The sequence below is a fragment of the Staurois parvus genome, unplaced genomic scaffold (genome assembly GCF_062004578.1).
Source record: "Staurois parvus isolate SC_StPar_1 unplaced genomic scaffold, SC_StPar_1.0 ptg000192l, whole genome shotgun sequence".
In the NCBI taxonomy this organism is placed as follows: Eukaryota; Metazoa; Chordata; class Amphibia; order Anura; family Ranidae; genus Staurois; species Staurois parvus.
The window spans coordinates 8,380,891-8,408,183 of record NW_028317988.1 but is presented as its reverse complement, the minus strand read 5'-3'; the positions used below and the strand labels follow the sequence as shown (position 1 = coordinate 8,408,183).

General features: G+C 42.0%; 1 protein-coding gene across 1 annotated transcript in view; it reads left to right on the top strand.

The window, feature by feature from the left end:
- Positions 1–21,143, top strand: part of HAAO (3-hydroxyanthranilate 3,4-dioxygenase) — a 91,196-nt gene extending 70,053 nt beyond the window's left edge. Inside the window, exons 8-10 of the mRNA XM_089677853.1 lie at positions 3,149–3,217; positions 4,134–4,216; positions 20,899–21,143. Of these exons, the coding sequence (XP_089533979.1) occupies positions 3,149–3,217; positions 4,134–4,216; positions 20,899–20,977 (231 nt within the window). The 3' untranslated portion in view covers positions 20,978–21,143. The remainder of the gene's footprint in view (positions 1–3,148; positions 3,218–4,133; positions 4,217–20,898) is intronic.
- The last annotated feature ends 6,150 nt before the right edge of the window (positions 21,144–27,293 follow it).

Sequence of the window (27,293 nt, the reverse complement as noted above, 5' to 3'; positions counted from 1 at the left end):
AGGACAAAGCCCTCGGGACAAAATGTATGTGAAATGGTTTGATACAGTAATGTTTTACTATGTGATTTTAGTGAATTTAGTGAATGTCACTTCTACAATTTTCAAGTTTCCCGCCGTTCCATCCCCTGTACGTCCTGACATCGCAGGGAACGGAACCTGGAAGACGGATGCTGGCATCGGCCAGAGGTCATTGCCGGGGACATTGCGGGAGCGAAGGACAAGGTAAGTGAAGAAGAGATCCCGGAGCAACGCAGCAAGGTATTCCCGAGTGTAGCTTGGGGTTACCGCTTGTGGTGATGAAACTTTACCCCGAGCTACACTTGGGAATACCTCCAGGGAGGTTAATAGCAAAAAGTCAAAAATATTGTTTTTTTCTCAAAATCGTCGATCTTTTTTTTGTTTATAGTTCAAAAAATGTAAACGCACAGGCAATCAAATACCACCGAAAGAAAGCTCTATTTGTGGAAAAAAGGACATAAATTTAATTTTGGTGCAGCGTTGTATGATTGCGCAATTGTCAGTTAAAGTAACGCAGAGCTGTATTGCAAAAAATGGCTTGGTCAGGAAGGGGGGGGGGGGGTAAATCCTCAGGAGGGCAAGGGATTAAATTTACATCTTACCCTGTATGTGTTAAAGGGGCATCCCCTTTCCTTTGTATTCACAAGTCATTGAGAAACTTCTACATTTGCTTCCACAGGGGTTTAAACTCTTAAAGTGCACCAACTCGCGCCACATCGAGCGCACAGGAGATCTTATGCTGCAGTTTTAAAGGGTCAGTCACCTACTCAATCGAAGTTTCTTTTCCTAAACCTCAGAACTGAATCCTGTCACCTGCTTCTGGGAGCCCAGAGTGAGCTAGCTGCTCTGCTTGGTGGTTTTCTTGCTCTTTGGGGAAAGACATCTCAGGACTGGCTAAATTCTGAATTGCAGGATGTCCATAACTGATTGTGATTTTGCTGTGTGTGATTTTTTTTGTCTGAAGTTGCTCCAATTGTTAGCTAATATTTCATGCACAAACATTTCTCTCGTTTACTGTTCCTACATTTATTTCAATACAGCCAAGATTTCAGTTCCCTGTAGACTGTCAGTGAGTAATTTGTGGTTGCATTCAGAGGGTCCCTCAGACTAGAGGTGGTGTCAGCAGGGGTTGGGCTTTCAGAGCGGGGTCAGGCAAGAAAGGGAACCCAAAAATGACTCAGCGACCCCTGGAGGAGTAGTGCTACACTCAGGAGAGATCTTGTTAGTGAAGTCTGTACTATGGTTGTTTATAGAGTGCTCTTGATGACAAGGAACAAATGAACTTCAGCTTCTGAGTGAATTCATACACAGAAATATATTTTCTTCCACAGTATACACAGACTGTGTGGGTGGACTGCAGAAATCCAGTAAAATATAGCCTCTACTGCCATCATACACAGGACATAATAGATATTTTTATTATTCACTTCTATAGCTCCGACACATTCCAGATAGCTTTATATTGTACACAGTCTATTTACTGTATATCAGTCCTGACTCTGAAAAGAGTATCAAGATTTATGTCTCCACCACAATTCTATAGAAATGCTAGGACCATCATTGGATGGATGCCAGTCAAAGCTGATCTCCAGGCAGATTTAAAAGTAAAATTACATTTATATATTATATATTGTAAAAATATAAATGGATTGGCATCAGGCTCTTGCAGTGTACTGCACTGTATGTACAAAGGAGCTCAAAGAGGTGGACAGAGACGCACCATAAGGAGCCAATCACTGAAGTGTGGGGTCTTGTGAGCTACTATGGTGTATGCTAAAATATTACCAATACTGTGTGGTAAAATCAATACAATATTGAAAATAAAATCATCATAAAAATTGTGTAAAGATATTTGTGAAAATTAGTAGTTCACTTACACTCTACACATATTCATACCATTGTGTCATAGAAAATAAAAATAAAGTCAGAAGTGGTGTCGTGCTCCACTACCAATTGCAAAAATGTGAATAAATAAATATGAAATAAATAACAGTCCAGCTTCGAAAGAGTGCATAACGATATCTCTGCAATTATATTACTGCTGCAAGCATGTCCTTATTAAATCCGTGACCTTGACACTTCTTTCAGTACTGTGATACAAAAATAATAACTGTACAGTTCACCAATCATAAAAAATGTTATACACCTTGACCGGTTGTGCTCTCACCTGGTGTATATGACCAGACCGTTAAGTGAGGTCATAAAAGACTTGTGTCCCTTTAATGGGGCTAAGTGGTGAATGGATCGGATGATCCCTCTTTCCCTGGGATGGATAGATGGATGGATGGAGCAGGGGGTCTCTTCGCTTCCTTATGGATTTTCCTGGAGCTGGATAGATGGATGGGAATATCCCTCTTCCCACTAGGGGGTCTCCTTGCTTCCTTAGGGATTTTTCTCCATAGGTATAATGGCCATAGAATGTAATAAAATATATATAGTGCCTTATCCTCTTTAAGACATAATTTATTAAATATAATAGTGCACTCACATGTATTACAAGTTAAAACCACATTGAAATGTTGACATTTGAATCCACAGTAAAGTTTTCCAATAGTGTTAAATACTTGCTGTATGTTTAAGCATCGTGACGTCAGAGCCCCTCCCCTACGCGTTACGCCATCGTGTCACATGGCTTCCTCAGGGGGAATTGATCATAAATAGACTCTACTGCCATCATACATAGAACATAATAAATATTTGTTTTATTCACTTCTATAGCTTCGACACATTCCAGATAGCTTTATATTGTACACAGACCATTTACTGTATATCAGTCCTGACTCTGAAAAGAGTATCAATATTTATGTATCCACCGCAATTCTATAGAAATGCTAGGACCAGCATTGGATGGATGCCGGTCAAAGCTGATCTCCAGACAGATCTAAAAGTAAAATTACATTTATATATTATATATTGTAAAAATATAAATAGACTTGGCATCAGGCTCTTGCAGTGTACTGCACTGTATGTACAAAGGAGCTCAAGGAGGTGGACAGAGACGCAGCATAAGGAGCCAATCAGTTGTGTTGCAACCTGGCACCTGACAAAAAGATTAAAGCACTTAACCACCATGCCACCCATTGTGTTTATTATTCATTTCTTTACAGTAAGCCTGTGTTTTGTTTTTCAGGCTGCCTTGTATGGATCAGGAGAAACCAAACATGACGCATCAGACACAGATACATGGATTTGGCAACTGGTGTGTTCAACTGTAGCATATGGAGAGACCTAAGATTCTGGGAATGATATAGAGAAAGCTTGCTCATATCATAAATATAAATCATACACAAATGAAACTCTAGCTCCAACATTTTTATTTGGAATAGAATGGGGGGGCATTTATTGATATCTCTGTCCTCCATATGGTTTGTCTTTGTCTTCATTAGGTGATTTTCCATATGGTAGAAAAATATATTTGAAATATATTTAAAAAAATATTCTTCCCAAATATATTGCTATATATTTGAAATACTACAATTTTGGCCATATTCAATATATTTCAAAATATATTTCAATTAATGACTTTTTTATATGTTAAAAAATATATTCTTCAGATTTTTTTTAACATATAAAAAAGTAATTTTAACATATATTTTTACATGTATTTGTAAATGCATTCCAAAGATGTAGATTTGTATTTTTAAAGACATACAGTATATTTGAAATGTATTTTTAAAAATATTTTTCATATATTTTTTAATAAAACATAATCATTTTGGAATTTGAATTTGGACAATATGTTTCATTAGAATTTATTTTGGAGTTACGAATTGAATTCCACATGTCTAGTTCACTGTATGGGAACATACGATTGGCTGAGGGGCAGACTGACAACTCATGGGGCCCCTGGGCAATAGGGGATCATGGGGCCCCTGTGTGCTCGTCCACACTCAAAGCACACCCAAAAAAGCCTATGAAAGGTACCAGGGGCATCTTATGGGGCCCCTTACTGACCCCGGGCCCTTGGGCAGTGCCCGAGTTTCTGAATGGTCAGTCTGCCCCTGGATTGGCTGACCTATCTTGCTCACTTTGCTCATTTGGCTCACTTTTGTATATTATGTTTGGATGTGGTATTTCCAAAACTTACAGTCTATTATTTTGTATTATTATTACAGGAGGGCTCCTCTGTGATATTCCTTGGTGATAAAGTTGTGCCATTGTTCAATGGGTACAGCCTTCTCATCCCTGAGAAGACTCAGTAAGTGCTCAGATAGTATGGAGACACTAAGTGTAAAAAAATTTTTGAGTTATTTATGTTTTTACTGTCAGACATGAAGAAAATAAAGGGAATAAATAGTATTTTTAAATGTTTTTGTTTATTATATTTAAAGAGTATATAAACCCAGCATTTCATATTCCAGACATATGCGTGCTCTGCTGTGTGCTTGTATGAAAAAGTCTCCTCTTCTCTTTGTATTGCTTCCCTTGTGTGAAATCTCTGGTGTTCCTGCCAGTCCATCTGCTTTCCTATTAAAAACTGACCACACGAGGCATCAGAGCACAGTGTGGTCAGTTTTCTAGCTGTGCTGAGAACTCAGCCTGCTCTCCTCCAATGACCAAACTTGTCCTGCCACCCCCCACACAACTATTCACTGGGAAGATCAGTGAACTGCTGTTTCTCCTCCCACACCTTTATATGCAGCTGAGAACAGAGGGTGACCACTCATAAAAAAGGGGGAAAAAAGATATTTGGATTGTTTTACGAAGTGAGGGTTCACATATACTTTAAAGGCATTGTACACTTTCAAATCTTTTTGTTGTTTTAGCTAGGTATAAGCCCTGGTTCACACTAGAGCAATTTTCTAGTGACTTCTAGCAACATGTAAAATTGCATATGAAATGAAAACACATAGATTTTAATGGTGCTGTTATGAAGTGAATGGGCTGCCCTATGTGCAGGGCATGTTTACGCTCAAAAAACATGCAAAAAATGCAACTGGGAACATGTGTTTCTGCTACGCTCAGAAGGAAGTTTTTAGGCAGGAAAGATGACCAGGGAGGAGAGATGAGGGTTAAAAAAACACAGTTCCATCAATGTCTTATAGGCATGCTTCTTATCCATAAAGTTGCTTTACAATTGTTTTGAAGTCGCACCATATCGCTGGGAAGTCGCACAGCACTTTGTACCTGTTAATTGCTTTGCCTGTTTGTGTTAGATCTATTTATGCAGAGCACTAGACAGAGACCCAGAGATTGTGGGATATTAGTGTCTTCACAGGAAGTGTCAGTTCTTACACTGCAGACATATGTCATGTATTAACCTGTGCAGGGCTATGCTGCCCACTTGTCAAACAATAAAAGACAAAATTTCCCAGCTCAGCTTACCGACCAGCTTGCAAACAAACTGTCCTGTCTAACAGTATGCATTAAAAACACGGGGCATACATTTGCAAATACATGCATAAGCAGCAGAGCCACTTCACAGCACCAAAATATTCTGAAGTTCCTAACTCTAGGTGAGAGCTACACAGTAATTAGATCTGACACAGACGCACGCAGGCAGAACATTCATAGATACACAGAAAGCTCTCATTCAGTTTGGAGATGTGTTTCATCACAGTAGCATTGCTACATTTGTGATACAAAGCAGAGGGGATGCCAAGACATGTATTGGGCGTTGGAATAAGATGTTACCTGTCCCTTTGGTGCATAGGGACAAGCTGGTTAAAAGAATACATGGATATAGGGGGATCGATCAGCCATGACACTACAAACTACAGCCACAACATGTCAGTCTATCATTACAAGGTAAGGTAAACACAGGATACAACTACAGTAATACCTAGTTAACACAAAGAAAACATCTGAGAGTGTACAGTGTCTTTAATCACTTGCCCTTCTGAGGATTTACCCCCCTTCCTGACCAGGACTTATTTTTGCATTAAAGCGCTGCGTTACTTTAACTGGCAATTGCGCAGTCGTGCAACACTGCACCCAAATGAAATTTACGTCCTTTTTTTCCCCACAAATTTGATCAACTGTGCGGTTTCTTTATTTTTTGCGCTATAAGCAAAAAAAGACAGACAATTTTGAGAAAAAAACAATAGTTTGGACTTTTGCTATTAAATATGTCCACAAATTCTTTTTTTAAAAAATCAAATTTCGTCATAAATTTAGGCCAAAATGTATTCTGTGACATGTCTTTGCTAAAAAAATCCCAATAAGTGTAAATTAATTGGTTTACGTGAAAGTTATAGCGTTTACAAATGGAGGTATAGATACTGGGATTTTGTCTACTAGTACTGGCGGTTATCAGCGACTTTTAGCAGGACTGCGGGACTGCGGCGGACATTCTGACACCCAGGGGGAACTAGCTTGGTTTCACTAGCATCCCCAGTGACACCAATATAGTGATCAGTGCTAAAACACAGCACTGACACTGTACTAATGGCACTGGGCAGGAAGGGGTTAATGTGAGGGGCAATCAAAGGGTTAACTATGTGCAGGGAATATTTTACTAGTGCTTCACTGTAAGCACACTGATTGGGATGGCTGTGCTGTGCACAGCCATCCCGAGCAGTGTGTGCGAGCTGACAGGGCAGAAGATTGTTTGTAAACAACACAGTCTTCGTCCCCGTCGGTGATTTTCGGTAATCACCAGGACCCAGTGACTGACATTCGCAGCTGGGTAGGGCATGCGCGGCTCGTGTGCACCCCCTACTCGGAGATGCAAAATCACGTATATTTACGTGACTTTGCACACTCGTGCCGCCGTCTAGCAATATATCTGCTATACGGCAGTGGGGAAGCGGTTAAAGAGTAACTCCACTTTCATTGAGAAAAAAACAAACAGTCCCCTCTGGGTGATCTATGTACATTGCAGGGATTTTAACAAACTTTGTTGCAGATTCCTACCTTATGTTATTCTGAGGAAATAGCTGTTTGTTTGTCTGTGTCCATGTGCAGAGTGAATCTAATGGGAGTGATTTCATACTGATCAAACAGCTGCTGCACTTGCAGGGTTCTAATGAGGCAAGTAGCAGGGTCAGCATATCTTTAGACATGATTTCCATTTGGGAGTATCTCACCAAAAATGAAATTTTGTTGCAGGGGATGCCCAATCATACAAACAGGAAATTACATTTCAGGTTGGTGTTCTGTACAGAATGCCTCCAGGTTGCCATATTGCATTATACAGAAAACTACAGCACTACAGATTGAAAATTAAAGATGTTTTTTTATAACATTCAATTACAATGTGACTTGTGGTGCAGTTGTATATGCTAAATTATTGTTTTATTATTTTTTGCTTAGAAGTGGTGCTACCCTTTAAATCTGGCTCTCATTTGAAATAAATAGTGAATTCATATGCAATGTTATGCGATTTTATGTATCAAAACATAATTGCAATGTTATTTTACAAGATATTTACATAGGTACTACTGTTTATTTGGTATTTTATGCATGAAGCTTAAAGCGGAGCTCCACTCACACTGTAAAAAAATAAAAGTCAGCAGCTACAAAAACTATAGCTGCTGACTTTTAAAAAACAACCACTCAGCTGTCCCTCAGTCCCACAGAGTCCTCCCCGCAGCCCGCTTCGCCGGCCATCCAGTGTTCCCTGCACCAGCATCTTCATTGTGGGCACCCGGCTATGACAGTTTGCAGCTTCACAGCCGGGAGCCCACTGCACATGCGTGAGTAGCGCTGAGCTTTGTGAATGGTCCCGTAGTCTTCTGGGACCTGTCATGTGTCCCAGAAGACTACGAGGGGGGGGGGGGACAACTTCCGCATCTGATCACCTAGACCAGGGGTCTCCAAACTATGGCCTTCCTGTTGTTGAGAAACTGCAAGTCCCATGGGGCTTTGCAAGACTCTGACAGCCACAGGCAAGACAACCAGAGGCATGATGGGACTTGTAGTACTTCAACAGCTGGAAGGCCACAGTTTGGAAACCCCTGACCTAGGCGATCACAGTGAAAGTGGGAGCAGGTATCTGTCAATTTTGGGTACCTGTTCCCCCCCGTGCTCCCTGAAGGTGCAAATCCATAATGGGGAGCAGGGGACCAGTCTTTAAAGTGAAACATCCACTTTTGGGAGGAGCTCTGCTTTAATGTCTGTTTTTTTTCTTTCTACTTTAATTTTAAAATCAGCAGTCTGTGTATGTAAATGTGACTATAAATATTAAACAATCAGTATCCAAAAGTGCTAATTTGTCAGGAGCTGCAATTTGTTGGGTTTGTGTTGTGGGGTACAAAAGACCTCACTAAAGTGCCAGCCTCCGCACATCAGAGGCTGGCTGTGTTGGATGGATGTTTTCAGTTTAGCCAGCAGGTGGTGCTACAAATTAATCCTGAGATTGAAGGTTCTATTATGAAGGTAAAGAAGTGGAGCTCAAAAAAGAGGGATTCCCATTTCCTCTATATAGAGGGATCAGTAGATTTAATATTGCAGTGACCTCACTCGCCTAGCATGAAGATGCCAGCACTTTTATAGATTTATTTTCCCCTCTTTTTTAGTTTCCAGCAGCCCTACACATAGTAAACATGTTTGAATGAGAATGCAAAGCCCCGTAAGCCCACAATCACATTTCATTAAAGACAGATTTAGTTCTTTTAGATTTATTTTGAAATAGTTGGATTTACTGCAACATTTTGTATTGTGGCACATATACATTTAAAAAGGATCAGTCTATCTAGTTATAATTAAAGTAAAACTGAAGGAAAACTTTTTTTTTTAACCACTTCCTGTGCGGACACTTTTACCCCCTTCCTATCCAGGGCAATTTTCAGCTTTCAGCACTATCACACTTTGAATGACAATTGCGTGGTCATGCAACACTGTACCTATATTAATTTTTTACCATTTTTTTGAGACAGATGAAACTTTATTTTGGTGGTATTTATTCACCGCTGGGATTTTTATTTTTTTTGCTATGTAAATAGAAAAGTCCAAAAATTTGGAAAAAGTGTTTTTCTTATTAAATTTTGCAAATAAATAATATTTCTTGTTCAAACATTTTATTAATTTTGAAACATAGGGGGAAAGGCATAGACAATTGGCATTAGACATTGTACAGGCTGTGAATTACAGAGAAAAATGTACACAGCAGACATGTCTTTAAACAAATAGGGAGAGAAAACGTCAAACACAAAGTGCAATGCAATCAAGCTTGTGACTCTAGGCATACAGAGATTATTTTAGGAAAAGGTAACGATGTGCTAAAGAGTTCGTTCATTGGGGTTAGAGACTCTCCAGAGATACTTAAGGAGTTGGGGAGAGGCCGAGGGGGACCAAGGAAGAGTGTGGGGGGGGGGGAGGTGTCAGGAATGACTCCAGGACCAGTGAGAAAGAATATACATAATACGTGAGACCGGTTAGAAGTGGTACCAGCATTGTGTAGAAAAAAAAAATATTTAATCTAATTTGGATCAAGGAAGAAGGAGGGATTCGTCAAAGTTTTGCGGAAGGAAATTTTCGACCCAGGGAGTCCAGACATTCAAGAACTTAGGAATTGTATCAAGAATTGTGGCTTCAACTTTTGCGTGTATCATAGCTTGTGTTACTCTGGTTTTAACAGCAGCAATGCTTAAGGCGGGGGCTTTCCAAGATTTCGCTATGACCTGCTTGGCTGCTGTGGTAACTTGCATGAATTGTGACGACGTCACATTGGGAGGGCGTAGGTTGAGAAGAGCTGTTGTCGGGGTGGGTTGGAGTATGTTTGTACTAAGTCTGGATATCATAGTGAAGACATCCGTCCAAAAAGACTTGGCTACCGGACAATCCCACCAGATGTGGTAGTATGTTCCCGGGTCTACACAGCCTCTAAAACAGTTGGGGGAGTAGCTAGGAGTATATTTTGCGATTCTCGCTGGAACCATGTACCAATGGGTCAAAACTTTATAGTTGGTTTCCAAGGCCGCAACGTTCTGCGAAGATGATTTCGTATTGGCCCATATGTGATCCCAGTCAGATTGATTTAAATGCCTATCCAAGTCTGTTTCCCACTTACGCGTATATGAAGGGAAGGATGCGGTGGCCGAAGTTGTAATGAGGGAGTATAGATAGGAAATGAGGCCGCGCCAATGGGGGTCTTTATAGCAAACTCGTTCAAAGGGAGACATGGTATTAGTTTGGTTGGGTATTTTAGTATAGGGGCCATAAAAGTGTTGCAGCTGTAGATACCGGAATATTTCAGAGGCTGGGAGGCTATACGCCTCCTGTAGTGAGGCGAAGGATTTGAATTTATTTCTCTGCATGAAGTGATGAGTGCAGAGTAGGTTAGCTGAGGTCCATAATTTAAATGAGAGTGGCGAAGACCAGGCCGGGGGAAAAGCTGGATTCTTTAGATGTGAGAGTAACGGGTTATGCAAGGATTGGAGAAGGTAGCGAGTCCTGAATTTGTCCCATAATGATAGAAAGTGAGAGATAATGGGGTTTGTTATCGAGCGGCGGTCACTTGGTCTGAGCCAAAGTAAGTTAGCCGTAGAAAGGGGATCACAATCTATAGATTCAAGAGCAACCCACTGAGGTATTTCATAGGTCGCATGGTATTTTGGCAACTGAGCCAGGTGTGCCGCCTGATAATATTTACAGATGTTTGGTAGACCAAGACCTCCGTTAAGTTTGGAGCGATAAAGGGTGGAGCGGGGTACGCGGGGGCGGAAAGTGCCCCACACATAGGATGAAATGCGACGCTGTAGAACGCTAAGATAGTGGGGAGGTACTGGGATTGGGAGAACTCTGAAAAGATACAAAATTTTTGGAAGTATTGACATCTTTATGACCGTTATTCTGCCAAGCCATGCGAGAGGTAAGGAGGACCACTTAGTCATAAGAACGGTAAGATGTGTTAACATAGGAGTATAATTAGCTGTATAAAGGTCTGATAAAGTAGGGGTTAGTTTGATTCCCAAGAAAGGAATATGATTCCGAGACCAGGGAAATGGAAGTATATGTTTCAAATGTGCCAGCTCCTTAGCGGGGAGGGAAATATTAAGTGCCGTGGATTTGTGGGGGTTTATTATAAGGCCAGAGAGTGCTCCGAACTTCTCGAGAAGCCGGAGGAGGGGAGGTGAGGAGGTCAAAGGAGAAGTGAGAAAAAGCAGAACGTCATCCGCAAAGAGGCATAATTTATGGTGGGAGCCACCTATTTCAAGTCCTCGGACATCCGGATTAGCTCTGATTAGGAGGGCAAGCGGTTCTATGGCCAAAGCAAAGAGTAAAGGGGAGAGAGGGCAACCTTGCCTTGTGCCCTGGGAGATTGGAAAGTGAGCAGATCTATGCCCCAGGTATCTAATGCTAGCTGATGGCTCTCGGTACAAAGAGAAAACCCAGGTTAAAAAATGCGGGCCAAAACCCCAGCGGTTCAGAATGTAGCGTAAATAGGGCCATGAAACCGTGTCAAATGCCTTCCTTATGTCCAGGGACAGGAAACAGGTAGGAATATAACGGGATTTAGCAATATGCGCCAGAAGAGTTGCGCGTCTGACGTTGTCTCTGGCCTGCCGAGATGGAATGAATCCCACCTGGTCATTATGGATTAAGGAACCTATACACATATTAAGGCGTGTGGCAAGAATTTTGGCAAGTAGTTTAATGTCTATATTGAGGAGGGAGATCGGCCTGTAATTGGACCATTGCGTATTGTCCGAATTAGGTTTTGGGATCATTGAGATGGTAGCTTGCACTGATTCTGAATTAAAGGTATGGCCCAGTAGTATGGCGTTAAGAGCACTGGTAAGGATGGGCATTAGAAGGTGGGCAAATTTTTTGTAATATATGGCGGAAAACCCATCTGGCCCTGGACGTTTACGAAGCTTTAAATTATTAATTGCGCTTAAGGTTTCAGTTGGAGTGATGGGTTATTCTAAGGCTGCTAGGTGGTGCTCAGAGAGTGTCGGGAAGGAGATCGGCACTAGGAGAGCATCGGCCTGGGTGAGGTCAAAGGATGTGGAGGAAGAGTAGAGTCGTGAGAGATGCTTGTGAAAGGTTTGCAGGATGCGTTCCGGGTTATTGGTGAGGTTGCCGGAAGAGGTACGTATTCGAATAGGTCTAGTTATCTGGTCAAGCCTACAAAGCGAAAGGGCTAGAAAGGTGTTGGGTTTATTTGCTTTTGTATAATATTTGTGTCTGGCTCTTCGGAGTGAGAGCTACACCTGGTCCGTGGCAAATAAATAATATTTCATCATAAATCTTGGACAAAATTTATTCCATTATCTTTTTAGTAAAAAAAAAATAATAATATAAAATTAGTTTATAACCAAAAATTATAATTTTTAAACATTTTTATTTTTTTTTTATATTATTATTTATTTTTTTATTTTAATTTTTTTACATACTGTCAGCCTAGCAGTACAGTGTCACCATGGTGACACTGTACTACTTGTGGGGGGTGATGAAGATTTTTTTTTTTTTACATATAGGATGTAAAAGCAATCATTTCTCTTTCTTTCTGTCTGCATTCTTGCAGCCATTGAGAACTACTGAGTGAGCTGTGATTGGTCACAGCTTGTCACATGTTACAAGGCTGTTGTGAATAGCCTTGTGCCATGTGACCTCTGTGATCATTCACAGATTTCACACATAGTAACCAATGATGTCACAAGTGACATCTTGCTTACTACTTTGCATGTGATCACTGATTGGCCAATCAGTGATCACATGATCGGGACCTCATACAGAGGTCCCGTCCGACGATTGGTGTTTCACTGTGTCCGGAGGACACAGCAGGCACCGGATCATGATGCTGCGCGCTCCCGGGGAGCACGCACAAGCAGGGTGCGGGGAGGCCGTTTATAAACAGCCACCCGACCCTGCACTGCCACCGCCCGTTTATATACAATGGCTGGACGGGAGGTGGTTAAATATAGTTTTAGATAGAGTGGAGAGGAATTCTGTCTGTGACCCCACTCTTTACCTTTATCGCCAAGAGTAAAACTGAAGTGAAACCCCAAATTTTGGTTTGTCACCAGAACAGGAACAGAGGGGAAATCTTCGAATGGGGATACTAGTTCTGGTGACAGCCAGTGATTCCCTTAATTTGGAAGTATTTCCTTTCACTTCCCATTTGGGCTTTGGAACAGGACCTGAAGGGAAATCTTCCCAATGGAACACAAGAGGGCAAAAGAACTGATTTTAATCTATGTAACACGCTACACTGTTACTGATTGTAATGATAGTTGTTACAGAGTTTATTACAGGAGGGTATTTAGAATTTGTGCTGACCCTGAACCCTCTACTTCAGCTGATGTCACTGAATTAGGAAAGTTCAAAATCACTCTTGATGAACTCTACTTTGACCACCAGCTCTTACTATCGAAAGTTGAGATTCTTTTTTGGCAAGACGTCCTCCCCCCTTGAAGAGGAGAACTTTGACACTTGAAACAATCAGGCTATACAGGCCATAGAAGAATGGGAAGTAGTCGACGCTGTAAAAAGGCAAAGAGTAGTGGAGATTTTGCGGACTCCTACTTCTGACATTGTGCGGAACATGAAGCGAGACAAGCCAGGGTGTACAGCCCATGAGTGTCTTGAGCAGGGGTGTATTTACCACAAGGCAAACAAGGCACTTGCCTAGGGCAGCATTTTTCAGGGGGGCAGCAACTCCCCCTAGAAGAAGGGATGAAAGAAGGAACATGTGCACCAAGGGAACCAGGTGGGATCCGAGAGAGGCTGCGGGCTGTTTGATGGTGTATGTAGAGCCTGACTTTCGCTCCCGGGGAGAGAGCTTCCAGAGCTGTGAAGATGAATGTTTCTCTATCACCTGGGGGGGGGGGGGGAGTATTGGAAGGCTCTCCCAGGTGGGGTGTAGGGGTGTTGTTTGTCAATGTCATTCTCTCTTCTTGGAAGGGGGGGTTGTGATGATCGGTGTCCGTGGGGGCAGGCAATTTTTGTGTTGCCTAGGACAGCACAAAACCTAAATACACCACTGGTCTTGAGGCCTTGATAAAAGTGTTAGGTAAGGTTGAAAATTGCAAGAAATTGATATACTTGTTTGAGCATACGTACCAGCACGACAGCGAGAAGTTGTCCGACTATGTCCAGAGGTTAGATAAGATCCTCAGTCAAGTGATTGTGCAGGGAGGAATGAGAGCGGAAGGCACCAGCAAGGCCCTTTGGGCCCAAGTGCAGAAAGGGGCCCAACCACTTGATCCCATTGTGCAAAAGCTCAGGGTCAGTTACCCCTATGGCTCTGTGACGTACTCAAAGCTTTTAAAGCCTATACACGAAGAAATTGGAGAGAAAATAGGACTTGACTGGAGACAGAGTCTATCTGCCATCAAGGACAGTATCTTATCACCTTCTCCCAGTTCAAGTCTACCAGTACCTCAGTTAGACTCAGGCATCAATTACTCTAACCCTAAACCAGATTTCTCAGACTCTGTCGGGGTAGAGGTCCTAATGGAGCTATTAGCCCTTAGCCGAGGAAATGTATCAGAGCAGAAGGAAAGGGTCTCAGGGGCTGAAGACGAAACCAATCCCTGTGCTGGATGTAGGGAAAAGAGGGCTATAAAGCCACCCAAAAGACTAACTTATGAGACTATGAGTGAAAATTCAGGGGACGTTTTTCATTCCAGTCAAAGGACCCTTGAAGCCCCCATGCCCAGTGCAGTTGATTGCACTTCAAGTCCTGCAGATAAATGGTGTGATTATTGCATTTCACAGCCAGGGGGTCATCCTGGCCAAGGGTATACAGTGGTGTCAGCAGAGGTAGTGCTCCTAATCAGGCTGAGAGCGAAGAGGGGACCCAAAATACTCAGCAGCTCCTAATGGGGTAGTGCTATACATACAGTTGTGGCCAAAATTATTCAACCCCCAATGCTGTAAAGGGGTTTAGGGACTATAGTGTACATTTGGAATTGTATTCAGAATCAAATCCTACAAGGACGTTGTAACTACCCAAATGCAACTAAAATGACATCAATTGTTTATGTAATACAGTAGTAAATGGTTCTTATGTGGTTTCTTCATTGCCACAATTATTCAACCCCTTAAAGACTACCACTCTGAAGAACAGAGGTTCATACAGGTGCTTTCCATCAGGTATTGAAAACACCTGTGGATGTCACCGAGCAGCAATCAAGCATAATAAGCACCAATTAGGCAGCTTTAAAATGACTGTGATACTCAGCTCCTTCTAGACATTTACTGGTGTGGTTACAAACATGGTGAAGGCAAGAGAATGGTCCAGGAAGACAAGAGAAGAGGTGATTTCTCTTCACAGGAAGGGCAATGGCTATAAGAAGATTGCAAAGATGTTAAACATACCAAGAGACACCTTAGGAAGCATCATTCGCAAATTCAAGGCAAAGGGCACTGTTGAAACGCTACCTGGTCGTGGCAGAAAGAAGATGCTGACTTCGACTGCTGTGCGCTACCTGAAGCGTAGAGTGGAGAGAAGTCCCCGTGTGACTGCTGAGGAACTGAGAAAAGATTTGTCAGATGTGGGTACAGAAGTTTCAGCCCAGACAATAAGACGCACACTGCGTAATGAAGGCCTCCGTGCCAGAACTCCCAGGCGTACCCCCTTGCTGTCTCCAAAGAATAAGAAGAGTCGACTGCAGTATGCCAAAAGCCATGTGGACAAACCACAAAAGTTGTGGGATAGTGTTCTGTGGACTGATGAAACAAAATTAGAACTGTTTGGGCCCATGGATCAACGCTATGTTTGGAGGAGGAAGAACAAGGCCTATGATGAAAAGAACACCTTGCCTACTGTGAAGCATGGTGGAGGGTCAATCATGCTTTGGGGCTGTTTTGCTTCTGCAGGTACAGGGAAGCTTCAGCGTGTGCAAGGTACCATGAATTCTCTTCAGTACCAGGAGATATTGGATGGAAACGTGATGCAGTCCGTCACACACCTGAGGCTTGGGAGACGTTGGACCTTTCAACAGGACAATGATCCCAAGCATACCTCCAAGTCCACTAGAGCATGGTTGCAGAGGAAAGGCTGGAACATTTTGGAGTGGCCATCGCAGTCACCAGACTTAAATCCGATTGAGAACCTCTGGTGGGACTTAAAGAAAGCAGTTGCAGTGCGCAAGCCTAAGAATGTGACTGAACTGGAGGCCTTTGCCCATGAAGAATGGGCGAAGATACCCGTAGATCGCTGCAAGACACTTGTGTCAAGCTATGCTTCACGTTTAAAAGCTGTTATAACTGTAAAAGGATGCTGTACTAAGTACTAAGATTGAATGTCACTTGGGGGTTGAATAAAACTGATAATGCTGTGAGCACAGAAAAGACATTTGTGGTTATTTCATTATAACTGTTATGTTATATTTGTCTGACCTACAAGTGCCTCTTTAATGTAAATGTAAGCAAGATGACTGAATGATCAAAAGCAATGTCAAACTGGCCAAAACACTCAATTTCAGTGGGGGTTGAATAATTTTGGCCACAACTGTATAACCCTCCTTTACTAAATGCAAAAAAAGCATTTTGCCTTTAGTTCTATTTTATAGACTGGTGGTCTGAGTCCAAACCTAGTTGCAAGACCTGACTGTTCCCCATCTTCTGTGTAGTCTCACTTTTCCTCTTGCATTTTGCTATGGGGCAAGTCCACTCAATACTTTAGTTATGCATGGATTCTACATCTCTTTAAGAATATAGTGAGATTTTTATGCTCCTGTATAGGGCCCGGACTCCATCGGTTCAACAGGGGGGCCTGGGCATCTGACAAGAATGAGGGTGGACTGCACTGCTTTACTGTTTCTTTTTTGTCTTTTTTGTACACATGAAGGGGAGCCCCAGTGACATAGGACTTTGAAAATGGATCCCCTGCACTCTGAGCCTTCCTGTCCTGGTCCACCACAGTACAGATCCCCCGATGCCCAATCCCTGTAGCTCTAATGGCTTTGGCTACTGCTTGGGAGCCGAAGCCCCCCCCCCTCAGCTCTAATCCCCTCTGTCCTGGTGGCCCCCCAACAGTACAGATCCCCCAGCACTTCCTGGCAGCACTACTAGCTTTCTTCCCCTCCTTTACCTCCTGTGGCTGCAGCTGCTGCTCAGGCACAGGTGCATATGGTTCAGGATGAGAGTGGTGGTGGGGGGGGGGATAGGGGCTGGTAAACATGTTTACCAGCCCCTCTCTTTCCTGAAAGAATACAGTGAGCGATCGATATCGATCACTCCTGTGTTCATTCTTTACTGAAGCATAGTATACTATTGTTTACTATGTTTCAATTTGTGAATGAACAGAGGCACTGTATAGAGTGACTCCTCTTCACTCATCCAGGCTACAGAGAAAGGATTGGGGATCTTTGTCCCCAGTCCCTTTCTTTGCCTCAAAAGTGAGACATCAAGGGTATGTTTAGACCCCTGATATTTCATCAAGGGCCCCCAACAGGACTGTTAAAAATGTAAAAAAAAATTGTTTAAAAAAATTAAGAGCTTGTACACACATGCTTTTCTCACGGAAGTTCAGAGAGCATTTTATAGGTTGCTTGGATGGAAAACAATGCAGTTGCTGGGTGCTTGCAAGGTATCACCATTCACTTGGACTGGTTGCGTTCAATGGAGGATCATATTCCTGCTGTGGCCATTGCATGTGTGCATCCCCAGCCTCTGCAGCAAAAGGGGGTAGTGATTGGAGGGCGGTAAAAGCAAAGTTCTGCCATGGGATTTTTTTTGCCCCACCCGAAGCTCACATGTGATCAAGCACTAAGAGCTGATTCCCACAGGTATTCTGGCCATGTGGATGAGTGGTTTGTTTATGCAGCTGGATCCACCTGTTACTGTATGAGGATGCAGTGGCTGTACAAATACAGCCACAGGTCCAAATTTGACAGGTGTGCAGGTGTGGGTGAGTGGCCCCAAAAGCACACTGTCTGTGTTTGGGGGTAATACAACTTCACCCCCACACCTGTCAAATTAGGACCTGCGGTTGTGTTCACCAAGCTGCATCACCATAGAGTTACATAGGCTGCCTGCACACAACTCCAACCACATAAACAAACTACTGATTCACATTGTACAAGGCACAGCACTCATGTGAATGAGTCCCAAGTCCTCAATCACACAAAGAGCTTTATTAACCACCTTCCGCCCACCATACAGTACAATGACGGGCGCAAGGTGGTTCTCTCATTCTGGTAGGACGTCATATGATGTCCTTTCATTCTCACCGCGCATGCGCGGCTCAGGGAGCGAGCAGCGCAGCAATCACCGGTGCACTGTTTCCCTCGGACACAGCGGATCACGGATCATGGAAAGAGCCGAAGATGTCGACTCTCTCATGTGACCAGTTGTGTCCAATCACACCTGATCACATGTAAACACGGAAATGCCGGTTATCGGCATTTCTCTCCTCTCGAGCTGTCACGCTGACAGAGGAGAGGAGAGCCGCTAATCGGCTTTCCGCGGAGGGGACATGTACACTGATCATCAGGGCACTGATGATCAGTGTGCCCTGATGATCAGTGTGGCCCCAAAAGTGCCACTTGTCAGTGTCCATCAGTGCCAGCAGTCAGTGCACATCAGTGCCATGTCCCAGTGCCCATCAGTGCCACATCAATGCCACATATCAGTGCATACCAGTGCACATCAATGCCACATATCAGTTCCCATCTGAGCTGCCTTTCAATGTCACCTATCAGTGCCAGTCAGTGCCACCTATCAATGCCAGTCAGTGCCACCTATCGGTGCCATTCAGTGTTGCCTCTCAGTGTGCATCAGTGCCGCCTATCAGTGGCAGTCAGTGCCGCCTATCAGTGCCAGTCAGTGCCGCCTATCAGTGCCAGTCAGTGCTGCCTATCAGTGCCGCCTATCAGTGCCGCCTATCAGTGCCATGTATCAGTGCTGCCTTTCAGTGCCCATCAGTGATGCCTGTCAATGCCCATCAGTGCAACCTACCAGTGCCTCCTCATCAGTGCCCATCATTGCAGCCCCATTAGCGCACATCAGTGAAGGAGAAAAATCACTTATTTACAAAATTGTATAACAAAAACTAAGAAAAAACATTTTTTTTTCAAAATTTTCAGTGGTTTTTGGTTTGTTTAAGAAAAAATAAAAATCCCAGATGTGATTAAATACCACCAAAATGAAGCTTTATCTGTCTCAAAAAAATGATAAAAATTTCATATGGGTACAGTGTTGCATGACCGCGCAATTGTCATTCAAAGTGTGACAGCGCTGAAAGCTGGAAATTGGCCTGGGCAGGAAGGGGATATAAGTGCCCTGTAGGCTAGGGGTTAATACAGTTTTATCTTTAGATTTAGTAGACATTTTGTAAGTTATGTTGTATTTGTGTCCACATAATAATTTTAGTGCATTTTTAATGAAAATTATGTCTTGATATTTTTGGGACAAGGGGGGCCCTGTGACATGGGCTGTACAGAGCCTTGTGATTTCTAACAGCTGGCTGTAGTTCCCAGGTTTGCTCTTCCATACCTTGAAGTCACGCTTTGTCTGCCTCAGCAGGTGTGATCCCATTCTTACTGTCAAGTAGTATAACATTTAAAGTGCAGAGGGAGAATGGGACCACCTTGAAACTGCTGGGATTTCAAGTACAGAGATCTGTCCATTGGAGTCCCTAAAACAAATACACTGCTACATGATTTCACTCTCCATTATATGAAAATTTAGATATTTAAGATACTGAAGACACCAACACCAAGATCCTGGTGACAACTCCACATTGTGTGCATCGAATGTCCAGAAGCAAGGTAAACTATTGGTGACAAACTCTTGATGTCCCTGATGTTCTGTCATCTGAAACATGTACTGTCTATTTGTATGTTTGTCAAGATTCCTCTTTTGGTCTTCATCATCTGAAATATTAGCTTTGTGTTTGTTGACCCTTTATTGCATGAAAAATGCTAAATCAAACAGGAAAAGACCCCTCATTATGGCAATTATTGGTGAGCAGGTACAGAGATTTGCCACTGCTATAAGTACCTGGTGAGCCGTGCAATTGGTGCCCTCCATTTTGTTCACATATATTGGATTGGTTTAACAGTGTTTTTACTACTCTACTTGTGAGTGAATCCTTATTAATGCTGAATAAAGCATTCAGAGAGCACTATGATAGGTTTTCTTTCCTCTTTCATATGGATTCACATATGGTGATGCAGAGGAGTTTTTACTCTAGAAGACCTGAAAAAAAAAATCTTGATTTGGATGGCTGAGCAGTATTTCATCTCTAGGGGGATACAAGCATTTTAGATCTAATTTTCTCTTAGAGGCTATATTCTGAAGATCAGCAGGTTGGAGTGACACTGGTGATTGGGCTGCATTTCACTGTGTAATTGTAAGGAGTACGTGCACTTTGTGGGCTCATCTGGAGTGGGACTTTTCTTTATTCTATCTTAATTATCTTGTTATGCATATATTTGTGGATTGCTCACAGCCTTTTAAATATGCAGCTCTGTAATTTTCTGTAAAATTCAATGCAATATGGCAACCTGGAGGCCATCTGTACAATGTTGGTGTACACAATGCCTTGAAAACCATGCCTGTGTGAATGGCTTGCTGATTTTCCGAGAAGTTACAAATCAGATTTTAGGCACCCCCTGCAAAAGGAATTTAAATTTTGGTGAGACACTACGTAAGAGTTACACACTTCTAAAGGGATGTAGACATTGCAGTTTTCTCATTAGAATGCTGAGAGTGCACCAGGTGATTATAATGAACAAGATCCTCCCATTCAGGATCAGTCCGCAAAGGACATGGTGAAACAAACAGCTATTTTTTTCAGAGCAAAAAAACATCGGAATCTGCTACACTGTTGAAATGCCTGCAATTTACATTGATTATCCAGAGGAAATTGTTTTTTTTATCACCAAAATGGGAGTTATACTTTAAGTAGCATGACTTAGCAGTGGGCATAGGAACAATTATTGTACTGTGAGCCTGAGTTTATACAAAAAAGCTAAATATTCATGTAATATTTGTTATCCGGGATATGTTGTAGTAACATTTTATTGATACTTGGAACAGGTTTTTCTGGAAGAGAGAAGAGGGGGGCATTGCCTTCTGCGTTTGCCAGGATCCTTCTCGGAGTAAAGGATATAATTAATCATTTGATCACAGTATTTTCAGAAGAGAGCAGCTGCATTGTCATCATGGAACTGGAGCTGTACAGCCCGCTCATGAATAAATCTGATAACTGATAATGTATTGCCTTAATATTCTTGTATCCAGTATTTGAAGATTAAAGAAACATTATTTAGCTATGTACAGAATGTATAAAGTCCTAGCTGCTAATATAACCTATATACTACACATTGGAGACAGCACAAACAATACTGTCTGGTAATGTTTTGTGTTGATAATGTGAACTATTAAGCACTACACTACCACTGTACATTTGGGAGTATTGGAGTGGTGGCTTGTTATTCTCTTGACACCGTTTATAAATGCTGCTGGAGAAATCACCTGTACACGCGCCCATTAATTTCTACCTGAACAGACACAGTGTACAAAGCTGACTCACTCTGGCTCCAAAAAACAGTCTAGGGGATGTCTTTTTAAGATGTATTGCTTGCAGAACCTTAACAGGAGATGGAGGGGGGATATGGGATACTCCATACACTTAAGGTCAGTTGATTGAGGACACTCTTCTCTTTGACAAAAGCGGTACAGTCAAGTTATGCCAGCTGGGAAAGATGAGATACTTCAGAATAAAGTCTCATAGCTGGGAACCATGAGGTAGCTCCAGGATAGTCAAAGGTCGTATAGCTGGGAGCCATGAGGTAGCTCCAGGATAGTCAAAGGTCTTATAGCTGGGGACCATGAGATAGCTCCAGGATAGTCAAAGGTCTTATAGCTGGGGACCATGAGGTAGCTCCAGGATAGTTAAAGTCTTATAGCTGGGAACCATGAGGTAGCTCCAGGATAGTTAAAGTCTCATAGCTTGGGACCATGAGGTAGCTCCAGGATAGTTAAAGTCTCATAGCTGGGGGCCATGAGGTAGCTCCAGGATAGTTAAAGTCTCATAGCTGGGAACCATGAGGTAGCTCCAGGATAGTTAAAGTCTTATAGCTGGGAACCATGAGGTAGCTCCAGGATAGTTAAAGTCTTATAGCTGGGAACCATGAAGTAGCTTCAGGATAGTTAAAGTCTCATAGCTGGGAACTATGAGGTAGCTCCAGGATAGTTAAAGTCTCATAGCTGGGAACCATGAGGTAGCTCCAGGATAGTTAAAGTCTCATAGCTGGGGACCATGAGGTAGCTCCAGGATAGTAAAAGTCTCATAGCTGAGAGCCATGAGGTAGCTCCAGGATAGTTAAAGTCTCATAGCTGGGAAAGATGAGATACTTCAGAATAGTTAAAGTCTTATAGCTGGGAACCATGAGGTAGCTCCAGGATAGTTAAAGTCTCATAGCTTGGGACAATGAGGAATGTCTTTCTGGTTACTCTATTTCGGGGAGTCACTCAGGGATTCTCTAATAACAAGTTCTACAGCAGCCACCTCCTCAGACTCGATCCTCTTGGAAGAGAAATCCAGTATTCAGTCCAGAGGTGCTTCAGGGGCAAGCATCCCCCTGAAGCTCACAAATCCATCCCTAATGTGGAAAAGACAATTCCATCAAGGCTTCAGGCTAATTATCACCTCCCTGACCACCTACTGGGCACAACTCCCCAGGGATTGGCCAGATCATAGTAAATATTCAGGCCAGTCATTAGAATTTCCCACCTTAATCTCTGGAAGCTGCTCCCAGAGGAAGGGGGAAACAGACTCCTAGCTTGTGAAACCGTGAGAAGACCAAGGCACATAATCTCTGATCCTTTGATTACAGAGCAAGCCAAAAACTAAATTTACCCCACCGTCGCCGGCATCTTTCTCCCCAACTCCTACTGGGTGTCGATCTTTGGGCATCTTCAATGGCCAGCGTAGGATGACGTAACTCCTGTGCATGGACTGGAATCAGTTATGCCAGCACACAGGATGGTTTTAAGATGTAATGCATGGGAAGCTCAGTTTACGTGCCACAGAGGATGGTGAGCAGGCAGGTAGGTACATTATATTGCAGAACAGATTTCTGAGATAAATAGCCTGCCTGCTCGTAGGTTTTTGTATGATGCCTTTAGTTCCACTTTAAATACCACCAAAAGAAATCTCAATCTGGCTTTAAAAATTATATAAAATTCATTTGGGCACAATATAGATGACTGAGTTGTTAGTCAAAGTATCACAGCACTGAAAAATGACCAAGCAATGAAGGGATATTACAAGCTGGTATTGAATTGGTTACAGGCAACTGCTGTATTCTGATATTTTTGCTTTGGGTGGGTACTCCTGGGAATCACTCTTGTTATTGTTATCATATAGTATGTGTCTCCAGAGTAATTTGTGTTTACGCTCTTTTATCAAGGTGTCACTAGGATCTCGAACATTATTGAGAAATTTTCTGGGGAGAGTGATGCCATCATTTGGCTTTGCAATGACATGGAATTTTGGTGGGGATATCTTGTCTTTGCAACTTCTGAGAAATGGAATACGCTAGAATGTGGTTTACAGCAGCCATACAAGGCTGAATTGTCAGCTTCTAGTTGGGGTAACCTTTAAAGGTGACGGTTCAAGCATTGTAAACCATCAGATACATAAAAGCAGTTTTCTTGAAAAACCAGAGAGGATATTTGTAAAACAGAGAATGTGACTTTCAGCACATATTTTTGATGGACACTCAATCAATGGGGTTGATGTACTAAATGCAAATAGTGCACTTTGCAAGTGTAGCACTCATTTTCCCCAGAGCTTAGTAAATGTGGCAAAGCTCTGCTGATTTCCATAATCCAATCATGTGCAAGCAAAATGCTTTTTTAAAATTTTCCTTGCATTTGATTGGATATTCTTTACAAAGTGAATCTTCATCACACTTACATTTACTAAAAAAAGAGTGCAAAGTGCACAGTTGTTTTTTCTATTAGTAAATAAATATTCAATATGAAGATTCACCTGCAATAAATGTTTTGTGAATGTCACATTCACTGCTTTATAAATATACCCCAATGTGTTAGGCAAAGCAAAGAAAAGAAATAACACTAATACAGTATATAGCAAGTAACATATATAACCATAATCATAATAATATAATATAATCAATAATTTTACTTGATATACTGTATATTTGAAAATATTTTTTTTAGTTTCTAGGGTAGGCATGTTGCACATTAGAGACAGCAACTTATTGAGGTTCCTCTTAAACCTTTTTTAGTTTTTTGCTCACATATTTAAAAAATAATAATTTTAGACCTTAAGATTAACTAATACTCTCCCTCCCCAAACCTTATATATATATTCAGAAATCAAAGAGCTTGGAAAATAAAGGGCTGGTATTTCCAAATTTGTATGTCATACTATATTAGCGGAATAGTTTATGATTAAATTTTTATGGTAAAATATAAAAGATGATGTTGTGCCAAGTAAAGAGATACCAAACATCTTCATGTCAAGCCTTAAAACTGCACATGCCCAACAATGATGGGCAACAGTATAAAACATTTTCCATAGATAATGCTTTTAAAGCCACTACAGGTCATCACTTTAGAAGCTACCATGAATAATGGACCTAGAATAACCACTATCATGCTGGTGTATGCAGCGTTAGATAACGTGTAGTTTAATCAAACGTTTTGGTATGAAGCCAACGTAGATATTGAGTTGGGAACACTGGGGACACCTAGCAGGCATACAATAACTTATGCCAGAAAAACAATTGGACAGATCCGACTTTCAGCATTAGCCTCCATGGCAACAGAAAAAAAATTATCATTGGAACTGACATATACAGATAACCTGTACAAAGTAATTTAACTCTTCTTGAGAAAAGAAAGGAGGATGGATTTTGTGTTAGAACATCATAGAAGGCCTGGATGTGAAATGCATGGCCCACCATTGCTTTGTACTTGACAAAGCGCAACTGCGCAACTGCGCGAAACATGTCGTCTTGGTAACCCCACATATGCTCCCAGCTGAAGCCAACGCCGGACACTGCCTTCATTTGCCATGGTGACACCACCCAGGACGCTGGTACGCTGACACCACGTGATTTGAAGCCGACAGGAGCATTCTTTGATCTCAGCTCCCCTCAGAGCGGACGGGCCGTCCATTGGAATCACACTGTCCACTTCAGGCTGGTTAATTTTATTATACTTGCTACTTTATCTCACCCAATAAAGATGCACCTCCACTAAGGTGCTTGTCTGAGAGCATTTTCCACAGCGCCTTTTTTTCCAGTTCTCTTCATCATGCATATGATTAACAAGGCAGCAGTGGTGAGCTCATGATTAACTGTTCACATGTTTCCACCTGGAGTGGCCTCTCTGCGCTCATTTGTATGAGTTTTCCATTGCTTTGGTGGGGTCTATTCATGAAAGATTTCACTCAACTTTCACTTAAGATTCATACATTTTTCTGATTGAATCTTATGTGAAAATGTGTGAACCTTGGGTGAACATTGATAAATGGAGCCCTTAGTGTCATGAATGTTTGCATCAGAGTTTTACAGTAAGTTTAAAATTGGTACCATTGATTTGTACAATGTGAGAAGACTGGGGATGCCATTGCTATGATCCAAAGATGATTTCATAGGTGACAATGCTCTTTATTACGAGTTCTGGTGGAGCTACAAAGATCTGCCGTGAGATGGAGTTTATGGTTATACATAAATTCAAGCTACACGGATGATTTTAATCTCCTGCTACTGAAGGATTTGACCATTTGCCAGCAGTCAGCTAAATCTAAATTGGAGACTTTCATTAGCTCAATCATGCTACTAAAATTGCTAGCTAATAATTGCTAGGAGTAACAATTGATCACTAAACAGATGGAACAAATGGCTACCTATGGTGAAATGAAAGGAGCAGCAAAACACTGATGATGTTTCCTCCCCCAAAACTTTTACCTGTAAAGCTGAACTCCCCCTCTGGAAACCTTTATCTGATAATCTGAAACTTCCAAACCTTTAGCTACTAAATGAATACATCCCTGCAAACATTTAACGGTTAAGCTGGATTCCCCAAAACTTTACCTCCTAAGTTGAATCCCCCCAAACCTGTACCTGCTGAGCTGCAACCTTCATACATTTGCCCCAAAAATCCAAAATCCTGGCAGAGGTGTTGGGACCCAGGGCAACAAAGAAGAGAAGTGGTGCAAATGCCCAGACTAGTGATGCTGAACCTTTTCAGAGGTTGGTAGCCATGCTTGTCCTTGCCTAAAATGCACAACCTTCAAACCTTATGTGGACTATGATCCCATGCCACTTCCTTGGGATGAATAGTGCTCAACTTCACAGATAGTTCTATTTCCCATGATCTAGGACACCGCAACCTGTTCATTTTCTTACAGGCTTTTGTCTGCTGTCTGGCAAAGAACCAGGACACACAACATGGTAGATAACCTTGTATAACTTCTTTACACTCATATCTGTGGTACATCACTACAGCACAAAAAACTGGGGACAACCTGCACCCCAGGGGTTTCCCCTATAATTAATGTGCTAATACAGTTTCCATGAAACACTGATGCTAATGCTAATATCTGTAAGCCAAAAAGTCCTTTAAAAGTGGACTTTTCACCCTTTTGCAAAAGTTGCAGCAATGTTAGAACTTCTGTCTGGCTGATATTGCTGTGTGTGTCCCCTTTGAGGAGATTTCCTCTCACTTCTGGTTTTGTGTGGCACATTTAGTTTGGATAAGAGATGAGGTTAAATCTCCCCAAAGGGGACAACAAAAAATCCTGACAGAGGTTCTAAACTTTCTCCCAAATAATTGAATAAAGAAAGAAGGTACCACGCTAATATGCTCATATCCCACAAATATATATGACAAGAACCATTTTGTAGCAAAGGGACTGTAGGAGGGCATACAAGTAGTGGGCAAAGCCAAGAAAAAATAAAATATACCATAAAATACCAAATTTATTATACAAAATGTAAAAATGATATAGTAGTGACCATATCCATGTATTATACCCAGGTATCATTCACATCTGGACTAAAAAGAACATTCCTGTTACAAAGAAGATCCATGTAAGACACGTTTTGAAAACACTCTTTCTTCTTCAGGAGCACATGTAAACACATATGATATCCAAGAACAGGGGTCAATGCATTGGAAACAATGTCATAAGGCCTTATTCTGGTGAGTCAGCATACATAATGAAGCAGCAGGGAGCATATAAAGGTTCATAAATTCACACACAAGCAAATTCCATAAAATATCACCTATATGAGTGGGGTCATAATCTTATGTATGCAGCAAATCCATCATGGTGGCTGCCCATGGAGAGAGCAGCCTCCATGATGGATATGCCTCCCTATGACCATCCCCCATGATGGATGGGCAGAATACATAAGAATATTTTCACACTCATATGGGCAATACTTTAT